The 20393-nt window shown below is 38.8% G+C and overlaps 1 protein-coding gene across 2 annotated transcripts; it reads left to right on the top strand.

Annotated features, from left to right (window-relative positions):
* The first annotated feature begins 4375 nt into the window (after positions 1-4375).
* On the top strand, positions 4376-20221 carry mmel1 (membrane metallo-endopeptidase-like 1). Of its 2 annotated transcripts, XM_063910771.1 has the most exons (24): positions 4376-4521; positions 8209-8385; positions 8820-8864; positions 9191-9250; positions 9390-9551; positions 9646-9726; positions 10231-10326; positions 10805-10923; positions 11353-11418; positions 12003-12137; positions 12387-12476; positions 12879-13015; positions 13120-13213; positions 13297-13425; positions 13894-13992; positions 14082-14165; positions 14246-14349; positions 14746-14804; positions 14913-15032; positions 15214-15347; positions 15489-15554; positions 15679-15774; positions 16315-16391; positions 17105-20221. In XM_063910771.1, the coding sequence occupies exons 2-24, from the start codon at positions 8229-8231 to the stop codon at positions 17202-17204; spliced, it is 2310 nt and encodes a 769-aa protein (XP_063766841.1). In that variant the 5' UTR covers positions 4376-4521; positions 8209-8228; the 3' UTR covers positions 17205-20221. The 2 variants fall into 2 exon arrangements, with proteins under 2 accessions (XP_063766841.1, XP_063766842.1); XM_063910772.1 differs by lacking the exon at positions 4376-4521 and having other exon boundaries at positions 8222-8385; positions 9407-9551.
* Positions 20222-20393: the final 172 nt, after the last annotated feature.

Genomic DNA, 20393 nt, shown 5'->3' on the forward strand with positions numbered 1-20393 from the left:
AAGGAGGATTAGACCTTCCACCTCGCTGTTCTAGCTGCCAAAACCTGAGGGACAGGTGAAGAGTAAAAGACCCCATCCTGGGGGGTTTGTTGTCAGTTTGTGACCAAAGAGAACAATTCATTTGGAGTTAATAGGATATTGCTTGGATTAAGAGTCATCCAAGCTTTGTTTCTGATCACAGAAACTCTGTCACAAGCTTTTAAAAACAAAAACCATATAACATTTTTATCAGCGGTGGAGGAAGTGTTCTGATCACTTCAGTGAAAACCGCAGAACCACAAAATAACAACTGAAGGAAGATGTAATGCTGCTCTCATCGCTCCAGCTTTTGTTATTATCTTCAGATTATTTCTGCGTTGTTTGACAAAATAATTTCAGGAACAAAGCTATCTGCTCTTCTTAGTGTTTTTGGGAAACCAAAGACAATGTATATAATGGAGAACATACTTTAACAGGCCGTATGTCCCAACTTCAATGTGCTTCTTCTATTGTTGCAACAGCAAGCAGTAAATGGGGAGCAGTAAAGCTGAAGAACATGTCTGCACACAATAAACATGTACCATAAGAAAAACCGACACACTTAAGGAAACATTAAACTGTTATGAAAGAGTCTCGTTTTCAATGCATGAGCACATACATTTTGGTGTCTGGAGTGCATAACAACCCATACTGTAAAATAACACAACCCAGTCAGGTTTTTGTCAGCTGCCTTGGAGTGAAAACATTGGATTAAACAAACCATTCAGATTTGGCTTTCCTTCTCATGTCCCATGCAGACTCAATAAAATATACTGCCCAACATCTGAGTATTTCCACTAACAGCTTGAAAACTACCATACAAAGGTGTGCCATATTTTTCTCATAAGCCATTTAGAGCAGACTGGGGGTTTTTGGTAGCTTGGCCTTAAAGGAACAGGACAAAAGCGTTTAGACACAATGTGAATACAGCTAAATTCAGACTATGATGGTCTGTTTTTAGACTTTAAAACATATACAAATGTGTTAGTAGAAAACCCAAAATAATCATCCTTTTATAACGATAAAATATCACCTTTAAGATTTTCCCTATATCTGGCACATGCATAAATAGATTACTCTTTATTTTAAATGCCCTGTTTTCACTTCTTGTTACAAAGATACATGCTTGTCCAGGCTCAGGTTTGGCGTGATTGAGAGTAAGGAGTGATATAGATCACATTGACTGCAGCCATCTTGCTTTAGTCACCTGTATTCAAACACGTATCACCTGGAGGCTGTGATTTAATGGATGCAGATTTATGAGACAAGGACAGAGACCATGAGGTTTGCTTCCTCACAGTTAGTCAGCAGAGGGACCTAGCATTGGGGCTTTTATGTCCCGGTTGTGCTTAATGACCTGAGTGTTTCTCGGAGGCCTATTAAACACATGCAGTAAATCAACAGCGGAGGAACAAACCAGTTAATCACCAACTTTGTTTTCAGGGGTGAGCGACGACAATGAATCTAACAGAAGGCCACCGAGCTGCCAGAGAGTGTGTTAGGACGAATCACACTGTCATGTCAAACCGACAGACATCTCAGCAGCCTGGGTCAAACAACAATCAATGCCTCTATTTCATCCAGAAAAACATCGTTATATAACCGACTCTAGCATTGTTAGTGTTTTTAAGAAAGGACAAACATAGGATAGAATCACCTCGTCACAGCAAATAAGCTTTTAGCTCGAAAAACGCCATTGACTTTAAGCATTGCAATTAAAAAATTCAAATATTCTGGGCTGGTTAAGCTCATGCTTACTGCTAATCCGAAAGCATTTAACACGAGACATTATTAACAGGGAGAAGAGAATGTAAAGCGGTGATTACTACTATTGTCAAGCCGCAAGCATTACAAATTGTAATTTAAGGCAAAAACAGTAGAAATGAAAAACTATATGTTAAATACTTATTTATTAATCTGGGTATAAATGAGAACATGATGTTTTCATATCCAGGCTTTCTGAGCAAGCCACAGAACAATTTGGTCCATGTTGCGCAACGTGGTATTTGATATCATTTTTAGTTACGAGATGTTATTTTTTATACAGAAATGTATAATCTGTTATCCAACAACAACATCCTTCCCTGCAGTTCCTAAGCAAACATTACATATTTTTGCCACAGGCTTTTAGCAAAGTTGAGTAGCCTTCTCCAACAAATAAATACAGTAGCATTCATCAACAATAGCCTAATTAAAAAGCTTTCAAGCTTGTTTTTTCCAGATCCACTAATCACTGAGACAGTGCAGTATTTGTTTGCAGCCTGCGTGAGAACAAACATACGCTGCCTTACATCAAATAAATCTTGGATAATCGAGTTTGACGTTCCCTACTTAAACGTGATTAGACTTACTCTTGCAAAAACCAACTGTTTGCACTTGAGTATATAACATGCAATTTACAGACTTTAAACTGCAGCTGAGTAAAGACTTTAATGTTTGCCAGCAGCTTTCTCAAAGTAAGGTAATGATCATGACAAAATGAGAAAAAAGCAACACATTAGCTGACAAATTCTGCAACACAGAGCAGAAAGCCCCAAACACAGCCGGCAGAAAGCAAAAGGTTGTTACTCCAGGAGTAAGGAAATCTTACCAGCACAGCATTGTCCTGAAAGGGAAAAGAGGAAAGAAAGAGCCCCAAAGCATCCAACCCGTTAAAAGCACTGATGTTCATTTACTTTGAATAAAATCTGTAGAAACGCATTAGTCAGAACACATGCTTTGCTGGGAACTGGAGAAAAGCAGCTTTCCTTTCAGAGGTATACATCTGAATTATCACTTTAAATTCAATGGCACTTCTCAACAGTCACAGACTCATGTAAGAGACTCCTGTTTGCAGTGTACCTGCACCATGGATGACTTCATAGTTCAGAGGGACAAAAAGAGGACACTGTTATACTCGATTACATGCTCTTTTCTGACCTTTTCTAAATTCCTGTGAGTACATCTCTGTATTTCCTTGCAGGGATAACATGTAGACTGAGGACCGTGCTCACATGTGAAACAATATGCATTACACTAGATGAGGAATTAATCCATCTCATGGAGGAGGAGGAAAGTCATGCTCACTATATTTAAATTCTGAGTATTTACATTTATTTGAAAGCCTTTTGTTAGAAGATAAAATATAGAACTGAATATCTATTTGCGACAACATACGTTTGCCAATTTGTCAAATGTTTGTTTTTTTATTTGATTTGTTCTTGAAATAAATGAAATCAGAAATCAAACATTTCTGCTCATTTTAATTTCAGTGTTATATCTTACACCATATTTACTCAATTTAAAAACCTTAAAGGATAATTGCATTTCTCAATGTCTGTGACGCCACAAACATAATTTAAAGATTAAGGATATCAAAGAAATCAATTATATTGCACTTCACACAATGTTTATATGAGAGGAAACATCCTCTCTGCTAAATAAATCCTATGAATAAATTATTATCTCAGTTGCGAAACCTTGCCTCCCCGCCGTGTTGTACTCCATCAGTCATGATGTTGTTGTATGACTGCAAGGTTCCTCAATTATAACCATTTCTGTGACATTAATCTTCAACATATTTAAATAATGCACATCATAAAAAAGGTTCTTTAACTTACCGAATGCATGTTCTTTTTTTGGGCTCGGTCCACTCAATTTTGTTTACTCTCAGCCACCTGAGCAACTGCTGTGTGCATGAGCCACACACAGTCTTTATTTTGGTTATCACCTAATTAGTGTGCTTAATCAGGCCGATAATGAGCTGGGCACCATGCCATTTTAATCTGACACCAGGCCAGGGTTCAGATCCCAACGAGAAACAGGTTGGGCATCTGAGATCTCCATGAGGACAAGTCTTCCTGGACGTGAGATGAGCGAGGGACGACAAGAACAAGAGCGGTGTCTCCTTCGATGATGACAAAGCGGGTCATAAATCTATTTTTTATGGCTACGGGGATATAAAAACAGATTGAAGGGGTTCAGAAACTCTGTTCCAAGATGATCTATTATCTGTCTGCAGAGAGCAGACAGATAATAGTTATTCTTATCTCCCTGCAAGCTTTTGAGATTTTTCTGCCCTTTCCTTTCCAGCTGGAGACACTCCACAGGGAGAAAAAGGGGAAATTGATGCTCACTGTAACACATCCTGTTGACCCTTCAGATACACACATATCATAACCATCCTCATCCCCTCATAACAAACAGATCCCTAACATCTTATCATAGTACTTCAACCGAAAACAATGCTGTACTATCGCCTCCCATCTGCCTCCTCTCCCTCCTCTTCCTCCATCTCTCTCTCTCTCTCCCTCCCTCCCTCCATCTGTGTCTTGCTCTCCCTCTCCCTTTGCTGCCTCACTCATTCCCTGAGCAGCACACTGAGCAGGATAACGTCTCCTTCAACCCGCAGCACAGACTCATTTCTCTACACACCAGCTCTGAGTGGATGCTCAGCAGGGGTGTTTGAGATATTAGCGCTGTGGGGGGAAACGGCTCAGGGACTTCTACCATCCACATACAAAGGTAAGCCTCCAGATTAGATTTCTGTTTGCTGTCAAGCACCAAAGCGAAGTTAGCCACCTGAAACTGCAGTCTTTAGGAATCACTCCCGTCAGATCCTCGGCTGTCCCAGGACAGATTTGTGAGAAACGTTTTAAGAGTTTGAGTTGTATTAATAGACTTTGAGGTATACTGTACGATAAGTAGCAAAAAGCAAATTACACTGAAATGGAGAACGTGTGTTGGCAGTCTGACCTGCGAGTTAATCCTTGTTTTGTTTGGAGCAGTTAGTTAAGAGAAGAACTGTACCAGTCACTGAACATAATCTGAATTAATGTGCTTAAATCAAGCAGACCTGAAAACATTCAGCATGGATTGGTCTCACCTTCAGAGAAAGCCTTAATTTGACACACTAAACCTCTGACCTGTTGGCTTACACCATGCCACTGCTTTTAACATTTATTTTATTCATATAATATGCATTTTTTACCTAGTTCATGTTGGTAGAAAATTGTTCTTTAAGGTTAGTCTCTCAGTACCTGAACGACAACATTTTTACCACATTTCAGTCCTAAATGTTGGCTGAATCATCAGTTAGGTTTTTCACATGGAGTCTCCTCTCACTGTTCACACAAAGTTACATTATGTTTTTTTCTATATGAAACTGTCTTTAGATGTGTGCATACATGTATAGAAATCAAGATGTAGAACTCGGTTCCCGAGAGTTAAAACAGAGAAACCTATTTCCTAGGAACTTGAAATTGTCACAGATTTGAGATTTTGTGGAAGTCAATTTAAAGGATCTGGAAGATGGCACTGTTGGTCAATATGTTCAAAAATGTGTTTTTTTGCTTTACCTTAGATCATTTTGGAAATGTAAATAATGACTCTTAATATTGTTGCCTGGTCTGCCCATGTTTTTATTTTATTGATTGTTGTAAATATGCCCTCTTTGACGCATAATCTGCAGAGGCCTCACTGTGGTTCACCAGCATGAAGCTGGACGATGTTGTGTTGCGCTGCAGCTGGAGGAAAAGATGCAGATTTTCTCTGTCAGTGCAGACTTTTATTTGGTTGCTGGCTTCTTTCTATTCTTTCTATTTAGTTGCAAATGCAACGCCTATTACCTTTCACTCGTAGCATTAAGAGCCTTAAGATTGTGGCCCTGGGATTTGTCTCTCATGCTAAACAGAGAATGTAGGACAGTCTGCAATCCCAAAAAAAGTTTAATTTCAGCCATAAAAAAATAATAATAACTCAATATAATTGCTTGTAGAAAAAAATAAATGTGCCATATTATTACAGCTACATAGCTACACGGTTATAAAAGGGACTGATAATGTTGACTATATTTGATTTATACAGCACGTTTAAGAAATAATAATACATATAAAATCATCAGATAAGACAATGTCCTGCAATGTTGCAAGAAAATATGTATTAGCAATACTTCTTTATTTGTCATCTTACTGTAGGTTTAGAATATTAACCAAACATGATATTTGGAAAGGTTAGTGCGTTAATGAAAACACAACATTTATTTAATTTCTTACACTTAATAACATTAAACAATGGCATACTCCACACTCTGACATTAACAGACTGCTTGATGAGTTGATTGATTAAGTTTTGTTAGTGTCAACAGACACATTCAGCAAAAGTTCGATACGTTTTACCCTTAATTATATTTATTATATGTGTTATATCTACATTTTATTTTTTTATTTTTAAAATTGTTGGTGGACATACTTTTCTTTTGGATTTACCAAAGGTTTATGAGTGAGATATATTGCTCCGGAGAGAATTTTCTTTTTGTAAAGCCATTTCACCAATTCCTAAAATAGATATTATTTTAAATTTGTATATGTTTTTTTGTCATTTTGCTTTATTTACATGGAAAGAAGCCACACACTTGTTATGCATGGGTTTATTCATAAATACAATTTAAAATGCCTGAATTCCTCCCAAAAATGAAATCTGAGGGCATTCACAGATGTACATCACAGATCTTGCATTGTGGAATGCACATCATAGCTTAGTGAGGTCTGTCTTTGATGCAGTATGGCTGGATTTTGCCTCAGAGACCGTTTATGTGCACTGTGATACTGAGGATGTCAGTAAGTGAAGCTCTAACAAGCCCCTGCCTGCTCTTCATCACTGTAGTGCCAGATATGTGCCCATGAGTATTCATCAGTTAGGGCTAATGGGGCACAGCAGTGTGGACCTCTGATTTACAGCCAGTCGCCTGTCAGGCCTAATGATAGGGCAATGGTGCTGGTTATGGAAAAACAGGTGCTGCAGAGTGAATAGATGCAAAGCAATGCTGCTGAAAGCCACGGGTGATTGTCGTTTTGTCCTCTGCACAAATGTTCATTTGCAATATTGTGTTCACACATACGTCATTATTGTGCAGAGAAATTAGCTCTCTTGAAGTATGGGCTTATGTCTAAAGGCCTGATGAGCATGCATGTGTGTGTGTTGGGCAAATATTTCATCTGTTTCTGTTCCCCAAATTGTTTCCAGAATAAATGTCACATTAATTAAACACAATGACTGTCTATCCTATATTAAAAACAGATGGAGCTCAATGATTAAGTGTAAAATCATTTCCCAAATGAACTCATACACAAAAACAAATGTGGTCAAGTTATTAAAACAGGTGCTCTGGGCCTTTGAGAACTATCATTATTATAGTCAAAATAATCATTTCAACACACAAGACACTATGTGGCAGAAGGGCTAGTCTATATGGGGAAATGAATAATAATATTACTGAGAGAACTTTTTTCAAGTTCTAAATGGAATGAGAAGGTGTCGAGTGATTGATTCAACACACATATTGTTAAAACAAACAACAACATGTATATAAAAAGACAGCTACCAAACTACCTGGACAATCAGTTGCATTTATTGATACTGGCCTGCGGCACATGTCATTAAAATAAATCTCATGTTTATAGCTGAAAGATTAGCGCTATTGGACCAATCAAGCTACCATAACACAGAAATGTGTTCGTTATGTCTGAGGATCCTAATATTTTTGGCTTGTGAGAATTTATGGTGGAATTTGGATATTATCATATATTTCACATGACATAGGGCAAAGTTAAACCATTGGTTCTCCGGTTTGAAACCAACGGTGTCCCTTGCAGCAAACAAAAGCTAATGTAGACAAAGCAGTCATTGTGTCAGTTCCTACTAAATCTCTGAGTTCACTATGAGTTGATCTCACATCAAGATAGCATTAATACATTTAAGGAGAATTTCGTCCCGCCTAGTTTTTATTAACTCTATCATGACTTATATAGGCCATGTTTTTGTGAAATCCACATGCTCAAAAAATAGTTATGCAAAGGCTGCAGAAATGAGCAGAATAGCAAGAATAACTTGTCTAGTGACAAACTGTGTTTCTGCAGCGAGACCAGAACAGTTTCACAACTCCTGTCAGTGAAGTTGTTGTAGGTGTTAAGCAGTTGAAGCTCACTCACTGCAGGTCGGCTGGCACAGTTTACTGATGGATCACTGCACATCCCACACACACACACACACACACACACACACACACACACACACACACACACACACACACACACACACACACACACACACACACACACACACACACACACACACACACACGCAAACACACATACACACACGGGTAGCTCTCTGCCTGGACCATCCCACACTCAAACAGTGTCTTTCCCACAGAGCCGGCAGTCAAGAGGAATATGGGCAAATCCGAAAGCCAAATGGATATCATGGAGAAATCAAGTAAACCTGGAAAACGTCGTTGGACTGTTGCAGAGATCGGTCTGTCCGTGCTGCTGCTTTTGGTCAGCTGTGCCTTGGCCGGGTTGGCAGTCCTCTACACATCGGTTGTGAAAGGTAATGGCTCACTGAGGAAAGATCCAGATATTACAGACGGCCTCTTAATGACAAGGGTCTTCCTGCTCTGTTTGTGTGTGACTGCGAGTGGTCATCGACACAGGAAATAATCCTGACCCTAGACGTGCTTTCAGATACAATATTGATGCACACTTCATTGGTTAACCTATTTAGAGATTTTTTAAAGGTTAGAGTTACTCTCTATAGTTGCAAAATAAGAGTTTCACCTCAAAATACCATATATCCACTATACACAAACAAAAACTGCAGGCTCTTTATCTCAGGACTTAGTTGATTTAGTTGACTTGCAAACACAACAACAACTCTGCATGGGACCTAAGTGTGTTTCCCTCAATGCTTAAATGATCATTTATCATCAAAAGATGTCCTGACTGTGGCTAATGTTTTGTATATGTTTTCTTCAACCAATGCAGAGCAATCCAACAAAACAAGCTCGTCGAGGAGCTCAACAAGTGAAGGTGAGCGTTGGTCGCTTTAAGCTTATAAACTCAACACAGGTTGCACCGAGGGATAAGTGGGTTTGCATGTGTCATATTGCAGCCTGCACCTTTGATAGTCACTGTAATACTGTAATTCCCTTTACTGCCCGATCAGCAGTGCCACACAAAAGTGAAAGAACAAAGTCACTGCTGACACAGACACTGGCCGTCACACACAGACCACACTATGGATCTATTTAGTTTGAGCTTTTTCACACAACAGCATCCTGCTTGTCTCCTTTTGGGGGTAGTTTGTCAAGTAGTGCGCATGCTTTCTAATGAATGATGCAACTGATTTGTTTCAGGCCAGCTGTTTCGCCCCATCCTCAACAATGTGTGTACAACTGCAGACTGTGTTACTGCAGGTGAGAGGGACTGTTATCTTTTTCGTTCTCTTGCTGTTCAGATTTGCAAACAAAGTCAGCCCCCCATCCCTGTGTTATAACCACATGATGTTCAACGTCCTGCCTCTCTTACCCGTCTTGTCTGTGTGATGCCTCAAAGCTGCTCGGCTCTTGCAGAACATGGATAATTCCGTGGAGCCTTGTGATAACTTCTACCAGTATGCCTGCGGGGGTTGGCTGGAGAGACATGTCATCCCAGAGACGAGCTCCCGCCACAGCATCTTTGACATTCTGCGGGACAAGTTAGAGATTGTCCTCAAAGGTCAGCTGGGTTTCAGTGGACTGTAGCGTCCAGGGCCATGAGTGGGCTTCATTCAGAGATAAAATGTCTGCATGCATGTGTTTTGTTGTTTCAGGTGTTCTTGAGACGGATAATGAAGAGGACAGAAATGCCATCAAGAAAGCCAAAGTCCTTTACAACTCCTGCATGAATGAGAGTAAGGCTCTCTTTGTGCTGTCTGAATATGTGGTTTTATTCTGAGAAAACATATAAATAACAGTTTCTGAAGCTGTTTATGTATCAGGCTGTACTACCACAGCCAGGATTCTGCAGGGGATCATCAAGTTAAAAGCTTAAGAAATGCCATAAACAAATGTAGACTTCAAAAACCTACTACGGATTTTTTTGAGAAATCACATGAAGACTTTTTAGGACATGCAAAAACCCTGCTAAGCAGATGTATCATAGCAGGGTATCTTGCATAATTATTTAACCTTTCACTGATTTCTCATCCATGATGGTTAAAAAAAAAGTTAATTTGTAAGTTGCAATTGTTTTGTCACTTGATGTTTTAAAGATAAAACTAAAAGTCTCAGTCTTGATAATGTTGTTTCCTGACAGAAGGAAGGGACTAAAGTGTGGTTGTATGTTTATAATATATATATATATATATATATATATATATATATACCATAATTATATTATATATATTTTTGTGCAGGCCTCATAGAGCAGCGTGACTCTAGGCCTCTCCTGAAGCTCATCGAGAGTATCGGGGACTGGCCTGTGGCGACAGATGACTGGAACATCACTACTGGTACAAACACACCCTGATTATTGTCCATGTTATGTACAAACATGCATATGTGCACCTGCAATACGTCCTACTCAAAATATTTGCTCACACAACTTCCATGTAGAATTGATGTGTCCGACTAAGCAATTGTCCGACCTAGGCTCTTCATCTGAGCGATCACGTGTGGAGTTTGGAAGTGTGTTGAGTAGGTAGAAGCAGGTCCTTACTGATGATTGTAAAGTAGGCTTTAAATAGGCTACACTGCTCTTCCCCAAGCTCCTAGCTCTAGCCACTTTAATTAAATGTAATCATAGACAGATGCTCAAACAGCATTAACCAAACATAGACGCATCTGCACACACAGATTTGCAAAGATTGCCCAGTTAAATGTGCAGCAGGAGAAGAGAGGGAGACTCACTTTTGCATGATGCTAAATTAAATAATTATTTACAAATAAATTACTGTGTTTAAATTAAATACCCCTCTCCTGTAATTGCAGAGGAAGCATGGAGCCTTGAGGACACACTGGCAAAGCTTACAGCTCATTTCCACAAGAAGGTTCTGCTGGACATGTATGTGTGGACTGACGACAGGGACTCTCAGCGCCATATCATTTATGTAAGAGAACAAAACAACACCTAACAGTCATGATGTCTTTATAGAGGTGTTTGGTGTTCGTGTGTCTCCTAAAGGGGTTAAGAAAGATTGTTTTAAGTGGGATTGTCTAATGTAATATTTCATTACATAGGTACAAAGTCAGAGCCATTAAAGCAGAGCAATTGTATTGCTTTGGTTGGGGGCATCAGCAACACGTATTTTAACCACCTTAAAAGGCCAACCAAATAAAATCAACTGAAGCAGTTATCTATGCTCTCTAGTAAACACTCCTTTGAAAAAAACTGTAATTTCACCTTGGGGAACACGAAAGTTGCTGGTCTATTACTGTTGGTTTGTACAGTTGTATGAATGTTGTTTAAAAGGGAAGGTTTGAATTCACTAAAGCTCAACAACAACATAAATATTGTTATTTTTGGTAAATCTGTTTAGATTGACCAGCCGGGACTTGGAATGCCATCAAGAGACTATTACTTCAACGATGGAAACTACAAAAAAGTAAGTTCTCTCATTCATCTCATTCAAACTCATTTTCTGACTTCACAGTATCATGGAGATCATTTTAGGATATTAAGAAATCTTTTACTTAGATTTATTTTTCTTCCTCATCATTCTAAAATAGAATTGGATGAAGGGATTTTATTGTTTGGTGTTAACAGCTTGACAAATTGATAATTAATACTTTTTACAGCTGCAAAGAAACTCCTTTATACTAACTAAACAGTCCACTATCAGTTCCATATTATCTCTGGTCTTAATTCACAGTTAGGTATCATTGAAGAGAAGTCAGCAAGAGTGAGCTCAATTTGAAAAAAGTCCTGGCTAAAAACCCAAAACCCAGAACTCTTTTCTGATTGGAGTTTGCAGTACAACTCTTTAGGTCTCTGAATCTAGCAAGAATGTTATCAACAGTGACAGCCCGTTCCAAATCATAATTCCAAGTTCTCTTGATTAAATAAAGTATCATTGTCATTTTCATCTTATTCGAGTGGTACAATTTTATTTAATTCACCTTCATTGATCTGACACAACTGTGATTTGTTGTGGAAAACCACATTTTATAGCTTGTGATTGCCCCATAGGTTCGAGAGGCCTATCTACACTTCATGGTTTCTATTGCGAAGATAACTCGAGAGGACCGGAACTTGACTCAGGATGACGACCGAGTGTGGGAGGAAATGATGCAAGTGCTGGAGCTGGAGACAGACATCGCCAATGTGAGTGCCAGCCAAAACAGGAAATGGAATTGTGCGACAAGGGCGAAGGAAAAAGGAATAATGACAAGATGAAAAATGAGTACACTCTGCTTCAGCCAAAAGAGATTAGCCAAGCGTTTAACCAGGTCTTTTTATTTATGTCTGTCAAGAGCATGACGAATGAGACTTTGCTGATGAAAGTAGAAAATGTGAATGTATATAAACATGATCAGTTTATAGAAAGCTCCTTCCTTCCTGTTTGTTGGACAGGCAACATCACCGGCAGAGGAGCGCCAAGATGTCACCATTCTCTACAACAAGATGACACTTGGAGAGCTACAGAGCACATTCAGCTTTAATGTACGTGTAATTTCACTTCTTCTTTTATACTAAAGGTCACTTTTTCAAACAGATAAACAATTATGTTCCCGCTTTATAAACAAGAACCGTTGAGGTGCCTTTGAGCAGAGAAGTTGACAGCTTTTTACTAATTTCTGTAAATGAATATGAAGCTTACTCATTAGACTAGCACAACAACAGGAAATGGGCCAACAACAAACTCTCTCTGTCTTAAGTAGGTCTGCAAAAATGATTCTTTATATATTGATCTATTAACGTTTGGTCGATATAATGTCAGAAAAAAGTGAAAAAGTCCAGTTTCTCAAAGTCCAAGTGGTCGTCTTTAAATGTCTTTAATGTCTGAACAAAATCTCTAAAAATTGATTTAACACTCAAAAATATCTCCTACCGTTTGTTTGGCAGGGTTTTAACTGGACACGTTTTATCCAAGGAGTCCTGTCCAGCGTGTCTGTTGACATCCAGCTGGAGGAGGAGGTGGTGGTGTACAGCTCTCCGTACCTCGAGAAGATGAATGACGTTCTCCCCAAACACAGTGTCAGGTCAGGCCAAGAGGGCTATGCAGAGTCCATGGAAATTAAGATATTTCATAATATTTTTAATTCTGTAACACTTTAGCAAGATATTGTATGATTTATATCTGCAGAACTGTGCAGAACTACCTCACCTGGCAGCTCACCATTGACAGGGTTAATAGCTTGAGCCGCCGTTTCAAGGACGCCAGAGCCCGTTACAGAAAGGTGGGATGACGATGATAGGGCAGCACATAATAAAATGAGCATATTCAAAAACTGATCTACAATGTGTTGGCTGTCTGTGGCAGACTCTCTACGGGACCACTGTGGAGGATGCTTGGTGGCGGGAATGTGTCCGGTATGTCCAGAACAGCATGGAGAACGCAGTGGGAGCTCTGTATGTGCATGAGACCTTTGCTGGAGAAAGCAAACGAATGGTAATGGCTTTACTTCTGTAACCTTTGTTTTGAAGTCTCCCTGAAAATGTATCAAAATGGAACAACAGGGTTTTTTTGGTATCAGCCAATAAAACCTATTTATTTCTGCTGTAAAGTTTGGCTTTTTAACATGAGGGTTTATGGAGATTGACCTGCTTTTAGCACCAGCCTGAAATGGCCATTCAATGATAGCTTTTGGCACTTTTCAATTTGTTGGTTGATAGGTTTGTGCAAAATCAAAACATTTTTTCATAATATGTCCCCTTTAACACTTTTTAGACCCTTTAATGCATTTTCTGCTTTGTACACACAAGTGTTACAGTGGTTGTTATTGTTGTTATTGTGCATTCTGTGACATCATTTATTTAATATGTGCAAAATATACACAATGTTATACGCAAAATGTGGTGTGTTATTTGGGGTCCCAAAACTATCACAGCGTACTTACTTTGATTACTTTGTTCACAGGTCAGTGACCTTATCGGTAAGATCCAGCAAGCGTATGTGGAAACACTGGAGGAGTTAAGCTGGATGGATTCTCCTTCAAAGGAGAAGGCAAGAGAGAAGGTATCTTAGGAAGCCGAGCCAAAAATAAAAAGGTCTATCTTCTATAGATGTTCCATAAGGTCATACTAATTGTTCTGTATGTTACACAGGCCATGGCAATCAAGGAGCATATTGGCTATCCGGATCATATTCTGCAGAGAAGCAACCAGAAGCTTGACCAGGAGTACGCTCATGTAAGTAAGGACAGGGTCTGTTCCTAAGCCACACTGGAAATACCTGACATGTCACTGATCTCTGATTTGTCCGGTTCTAGCTGAATTTTAGTGAAGAAAACTACTTTGAGAACATCCTTGAAAACCTCAAGTCTGAAGCACAGAAGAGTCTGAAGAAACTCAGAGAACCAGTTGACCCGGACTTGTAAGCTGCTGATACATCTGATAAAACAAACTGTCCTTATAAATGAAAGTTCCTGTAATCTGGTGTTCACCAGGATCTTTTAGGGCTCTATAAAACATCATAGAAGGTGTAAACAGAACGCTATATAAGATGAGGTTGATAAATGTCAGTTTCCAAGATAGTTAACAGGAATGTTCTCAAAACAACTTTTAAAAATGAAGAACTCAAGGTCCTACAGTCCCAAGTCAAGATTGCTCTGTCATCATCAAGTAGTCCCTTAAGACCATTGAAAGTGAAGATTTGAATCTTTTGTTTCATATGCAAGTCACGCGCTCTGCATGGATTTTCTAGCATGGTATATACCACTGAAAATGCAGTTAATGCTCTTTTATAAATTATAAACCAATCACTCCTCAGGTGGATCATTGGGGCTGCTGTGGTGAACGCATTCTACTCACCCAACAGGAACCAGATCGGTAGGAGCTCTGTGGAAAAATAAGAGATGTGTTTTTTAATGGTTAAACATTGATTCCATAGTGTATTTCGGTTCAATTGTTTCACTCCTGCTGTTTTTGTCTGCCTAGTCTTTCCAGCAGGAATCCTGCAGCCGCCTTTCTTTAGTAAACATCAGCACCAGGCCCTTAACTACGGTGGAATAGGAATGGTTATCGGACATGAGATCACACACGGATTTGATGACAATGGTGAGATAGAAGTTATTTCTCAATGATATTTTGGGAAGCCCAAACTGATAAATACTGTTTAAAATTCCCTGTCATTTTTAAAATAACTGTTTATTTTAAGTTTAGTGGTTACAAAGGTTACTTTTAGATGCATCATGTTTGGCAAACAGTATTTAAACTAATGCATTATGTTTCCTCACAGGCCGTAATTTTGACAAAGATGGTAATATGCTGAATTGGTGGAGTAATTACTCTGCTGAGCACTTTAAAGATCAGTCACAGTGCATGGTGCAACAATATGGCAACTTCAACTGGAAGCTAGCAGGTGGACAAAACGTAAGCACCCAGTGGCATTTATTAAATGAGATGTTGGGTCTTGGTGTTAATCCCAGATATTGTAAACTATGTATTAAGTAAAAACCAGAATGAGTGTTTTCATGCCTGTGTGTGTTTTTGGTTTTGTGTGTGTGGCTGCAGGTCAGTGGAATCAGCACTTTGGGGGAGAACATTGCAGACAATGGTGGTGTTCGTCAAGCATTTAAGGTTGGATGTTACCTGCAAAAATGCATTACTATTCAAGGAACAATGACGAAGTCCAAAATGTTAGTAATAAACATTTGCCATATCCTAAATCTCTAAATGTATGTGTGTGTGTGTGTGTTTACAGGCTTACCTAAAGTCGGTGGAGGTGGAAGGTGAGGATCCTCGTCTCCCTGGTCTAGACATGGACCACAAGCAACTTTTCTTTCTAAATTTTGCACAAGTAAGTAAGACTAACGAGGACATGTCAATGTTGGATGTATTAATATAGCAGACAAAGGGGCAGGCAAGCCTTTCTCAATCAGGAGTCAAGAGCCAAATCTCAGAAGGGGCATTTTCCAGTGCTGACAAGTAAACACTTGGACAAAGGGAGAGGGTCAGCGGGTGAGACGCTGAAGCAATCTCAAAACACTCACATAAGGGATGGAGAGGAGCTGCCAAAGTAAAGAGCATCTGGGTGCCAGGAAATGTAATGTATAAGCAGAAAACAGTCTTCAATAATTAAACAGGTCAGGACTACCCACTGGGATGGTGAGTTTCACAATTGGTCAGTTAGTATATGAGTAAAATAACTTGCCAGACTTGCACCGTAACATCTAGAATAATCATTAGATTCAAAGTGCTGTAAACATATGATATAAACATGAGTTATTCTTGAGGGAACCACTAATTGGTTTGTAAAAAGGGGTTTTAATACCAACAGTTTGCAGAGTGCTTCTTTCAATGATTGCTTTTTAAGTTTGATTTGTCCTTTATTTTCCAGGTATGGTGTGGTGCTTACCGGCCTGAGTATGCCAGCCAGTCTATCAAGACTGACTCACACAGTCCTTTAGAGTACAGGTAATGATCTTCAATGTGCTTAGAAATATAAACATTAATATTTGAATCGATAGTTGAATGATGTAATTAAACTACCACTCTATTGATGAGTACATTTTGGTCGTAGTAATGAACCCACAAATGATTATCAGCCAACTCTTCAGATCCTCTCTGCTTGTTATTGTGCACAGCAAGCCGCTGTTTGAAGCAAAACAAAGCTCCAAAAAACATTATATATACAACCTGCTCCGACAGATGAGTGACCAGCTGGTGAACACAGTGAAGCATTTAGCAGCTAAAGAAACAGATATATTTGTCAGGAGTTGGTAAAGACTAAACACACATAAGAAAGAGTTTGTGGTCAGCCATAAACAAATAAAATGCTAATGGTACTCTGTCAGGATGTGAAAATACACAACTGTTTGCTAACTCATTTGTTATGTTACTATAAAATGTGACAGGATGTTATTATTGTGTTCACAGCAGTTTAAGTGGCAGAAATAAAAAGATATTGCAGGTTTAATTTCAACCAGATTTAACACTTTTATTTGTACGTAATACTCACCGGATGTTGTTACTCTCTGTGTGATGGACTACGAGAGTTGTTTCACCTTTGCTCAGGTTTCAGGGCAGCTTGCCCAACCGCAGATCCAAATATAAGGACTGGGAAGCTTGATTCAACCTTAGTGCTCCTCTAGCATTCATAAAATGTTTTGTTTTTCTTCTGTCTTTAGGGTGCTCGGATCCCTCCAGAATTTTGAAGCATTCTCAGAAGCTTTCGAGTGCAAGAAAGGCAGTCTGATGAACCCCGAGCAGAAGTGTCGTGTCTGGTAGAAAGTTTTACTCTTGAGAAAAATGTGTGTCTTGTCTTGGGCAACTCAAATCATAAGAGCAAGTTGTCCACTTTAAACCCACCCTGCTTATTTCCAATTTATTTTGGGCAGAGTAAGATTCTCAGATTTTTGCATATACTGTAGATGCATTTTAAAATGGATAACATCCTGGACTACACCCTAGTTCCAAATCGTAAAGCATGTATAGTATAGAAAGAAACTTGCTAGAGTATCTTCTCAAGTTTGACGTGGTGTCTCAGGATGAAAACGTCACTTGTTCTTTTTTTTGCTGTGTCCCACGGCAGATGATGAGTGGGTACATGAATATAAAGTCTACATCGAAAAAGGTTGAGGCTTGAATGGCCCGTTTGAAATGCTTTGCCAGCCTTTCTTGAACTACTTCTTTAAAAAATCTCTTGTGCAGATCTTGTGATTTATCCATTATCGTTTGGCGCTAAGCTGCCTTGGTATCTTTACTCTAATGTTTTGTTTTTAAGACATTGTGCCACTTCGTAAGAAACAGTAGAGAACAAATCTAACTCTGACTGAAGAGTGTGAAATAAATGAAAGCTCAGGGCTTTGCCGAAGTAAACTACAATAGAATTAGTCACACTCTGAGAGTTTGGTCATTCACTGTTACATGAAACAAATTACCTAAAGACTTTAAGACTGTTAAATCTTTGCAGCTTCAACCTTAAATTAACATTCTGAAAGAGCTGCGGCTTTCAACATTTTTACACTTACAGTGGATAATAATAATTTACAAAGCTATTTAGTACTTTTTGGAGGATCATTTTTCTAAGTTTCTTTATCACGTCCTGCAAAAGATTGTTGCTCACTGCAGAAAAATGTTTATGTGTCATTTTCCTGTAAGAAATCATATTACACACTAGTCGCCTGCTTCTTTCATAGATAGTGAGAAAACACCTGTGATAATGATTAACATTATATATCACTCTATTGAATTATTGGTTATTGCCAAGTTAAGATACAGGTTTGGATATACAGTAGGTTGCTAATCACAGCTTTGTTGTGTGCTTGAAGCTCATTCCCTCTATCTCTCTGATCCATCATTCCATTCCCCCTTTTACATCATTTTGAGAGGATATACAGCTATGAACAAACATAACAGGTACCATTTGTAAGATGACACTTACCTACATTTATTCCAAATGATATTGTCTGCTTGTATGCTGTCTGTATGTTTACATTTAACTTGACATGGTGATTGATATCTAGAAGAACAGTAATTTACTCCGCCATGCGACCCACTGAGAGGAGAAGAACACACAGTGATTACAAGACTTTTAACCTCTGGGCATAGCCAATTACTTGCTGAGGGAAAGGGAGAAGACAAACACGTGTCACACACACACACACACACACACACACACACACACACACACACACACACACACACACACACACACACACACACACACACACACACACACACACACACACACACACACACACACACACACACTCAGGCAGCAGATGAAGTGGTTTGCCCTCTGCTCTCCCATTGATCAGCGCTGTGTAAGATGAAAGGATGAAGTGCAGTGTGCTGAAGCGTAGTGACCGCTGCAGCTGAACAACCCGCCGGCAGGCAGACACACACAGCGAAGAATGGGGCTTGTCATTAAAGAGATGGCCAGGGCCAGGACTGTTATTTTCTACCTTTATTAACAAGTAATGACAGGAGAATCAAAGCAGAGCAGAACTCATAAGAGAGGTAGTGTCTGCAGGAGAGCTTTCAAACAGCAGAAACACAAACAAACAGACGTTTTTTTTAAGGTTTGCTTGTCACTGGACACATTCAGGATGCCTTGGTGAACTGAACACAACTTTTAGGTCTCTACAGAGGCTGCAGAATTGAATGTGCATATTGAAGCTTTAGTCTGTCTTTACATATTGGCAAATACTGTTGTGTTAGGCAGAGGACACTTTGATAAAAAAAAGAGGAATGTTTTGTGATCGTGTGCTGCCATCGCAAGGCAAGGAGTTTGACATTTTGAGAGATGATTTAGTTAGATGGGAAATATATACCACTCGGATATAGTCTGTTAAATATAAGCAACAGTCAGATGGCGAGGTTAGCTTAGCAAAAAACAGGAAAAAGGGAGAAACAGGTCTAAGGAGCAAAAACAGACTTAGAGATACAAGCCATTAAAAACAGAACCGAAACTGAAGAAGAAAATATGGGAATTGAAAACATTATATTTGGCAAACATTGTTCAACAAACTTTGTCATTTGATTTACTTGATTGGAAAACTAGTGTTAAAAGATGACTTATCATCTGAACAGGACTTCTATTCTATCCCATTGTACACACAAATTAAACCATCTGGGTGCTAGGATTAGCTAATCGGCTGCCGTAGCCTTACATTTAACAGACAAACACAAGAGTATCAATCTTCTCATCTCAATCTCCCATAGAAAGAAGAAGAGCGTATCTCCCAAAATGTCAAACTACTCATTAAAACAACAAGGCACATTTATCTTGTCTGGTTCAGAGAAATGCTGAAGGATAAATCACAAGGTACGGATTTATCACGAGCTGCTGTTTGAAGGGCAACAGTTTAGACTGGGCTGTTTATCAGGTTTCCTCAAAAAGAGTCAAACTGTAGTTCAAAAATAGTTCGCTGAACTCTAAAGGGTCAAATATACAATGTGTTATTGTAGATACTTGATGTTCTATACTGCAGTATTTACATATTCAAGTTTTAAATTAGGTTAAAAAAAGAAGCTTCTTACCATAGACTTCAGCTTCACATTTACGTACATGGTGACATTATGTCGTTTTGAAATTACCAGCCAGGTACAAACACATTTTTGTTATATAAGAGGATATGTATACCCATCAGAAGAGTTTATTTATCTATATGAATATTTATGAAATACAATTGTTGCTTTGCAATAGTTTAGACGTTTAACATGTTTTCTGAATGTTCCTGCTGCTATGTAATTATCTAGATTGCCATTAAAGTGACTGTCTCAACTGCTCTGATCTCAAATCTCTACTTTAAATGTCTTATTTTCATTATCATCTTTGCAAAGGTAACACAACATTGAAGTGGATTAAAAGATCTTTGGCCTTTTTTTATTTTATTATTATATATTATTTTTGCATTTGTGAAGGAAGGATATTGAGTGTGGATGGCATGTAGGGGAAAGTATCCAAAGTTC

The sequence above is a fragment of the Eleginops maclovinus genome, chromosome 20 (genome assembly GCF_036324505.1).
Source record: "Eleginops maclovinus isolate JMC-PN-2008 ecotype Puerto Natales chromosome 20, JC_Emac_rtc_rv5, whole genome shotgun sequence".
Lineage (NCBI taxonomy): Eukaryota > Metazoa > Chordata > Actinopteri > Perciformes > Eleginopidae > Eleginops > Eleginops maclovinus.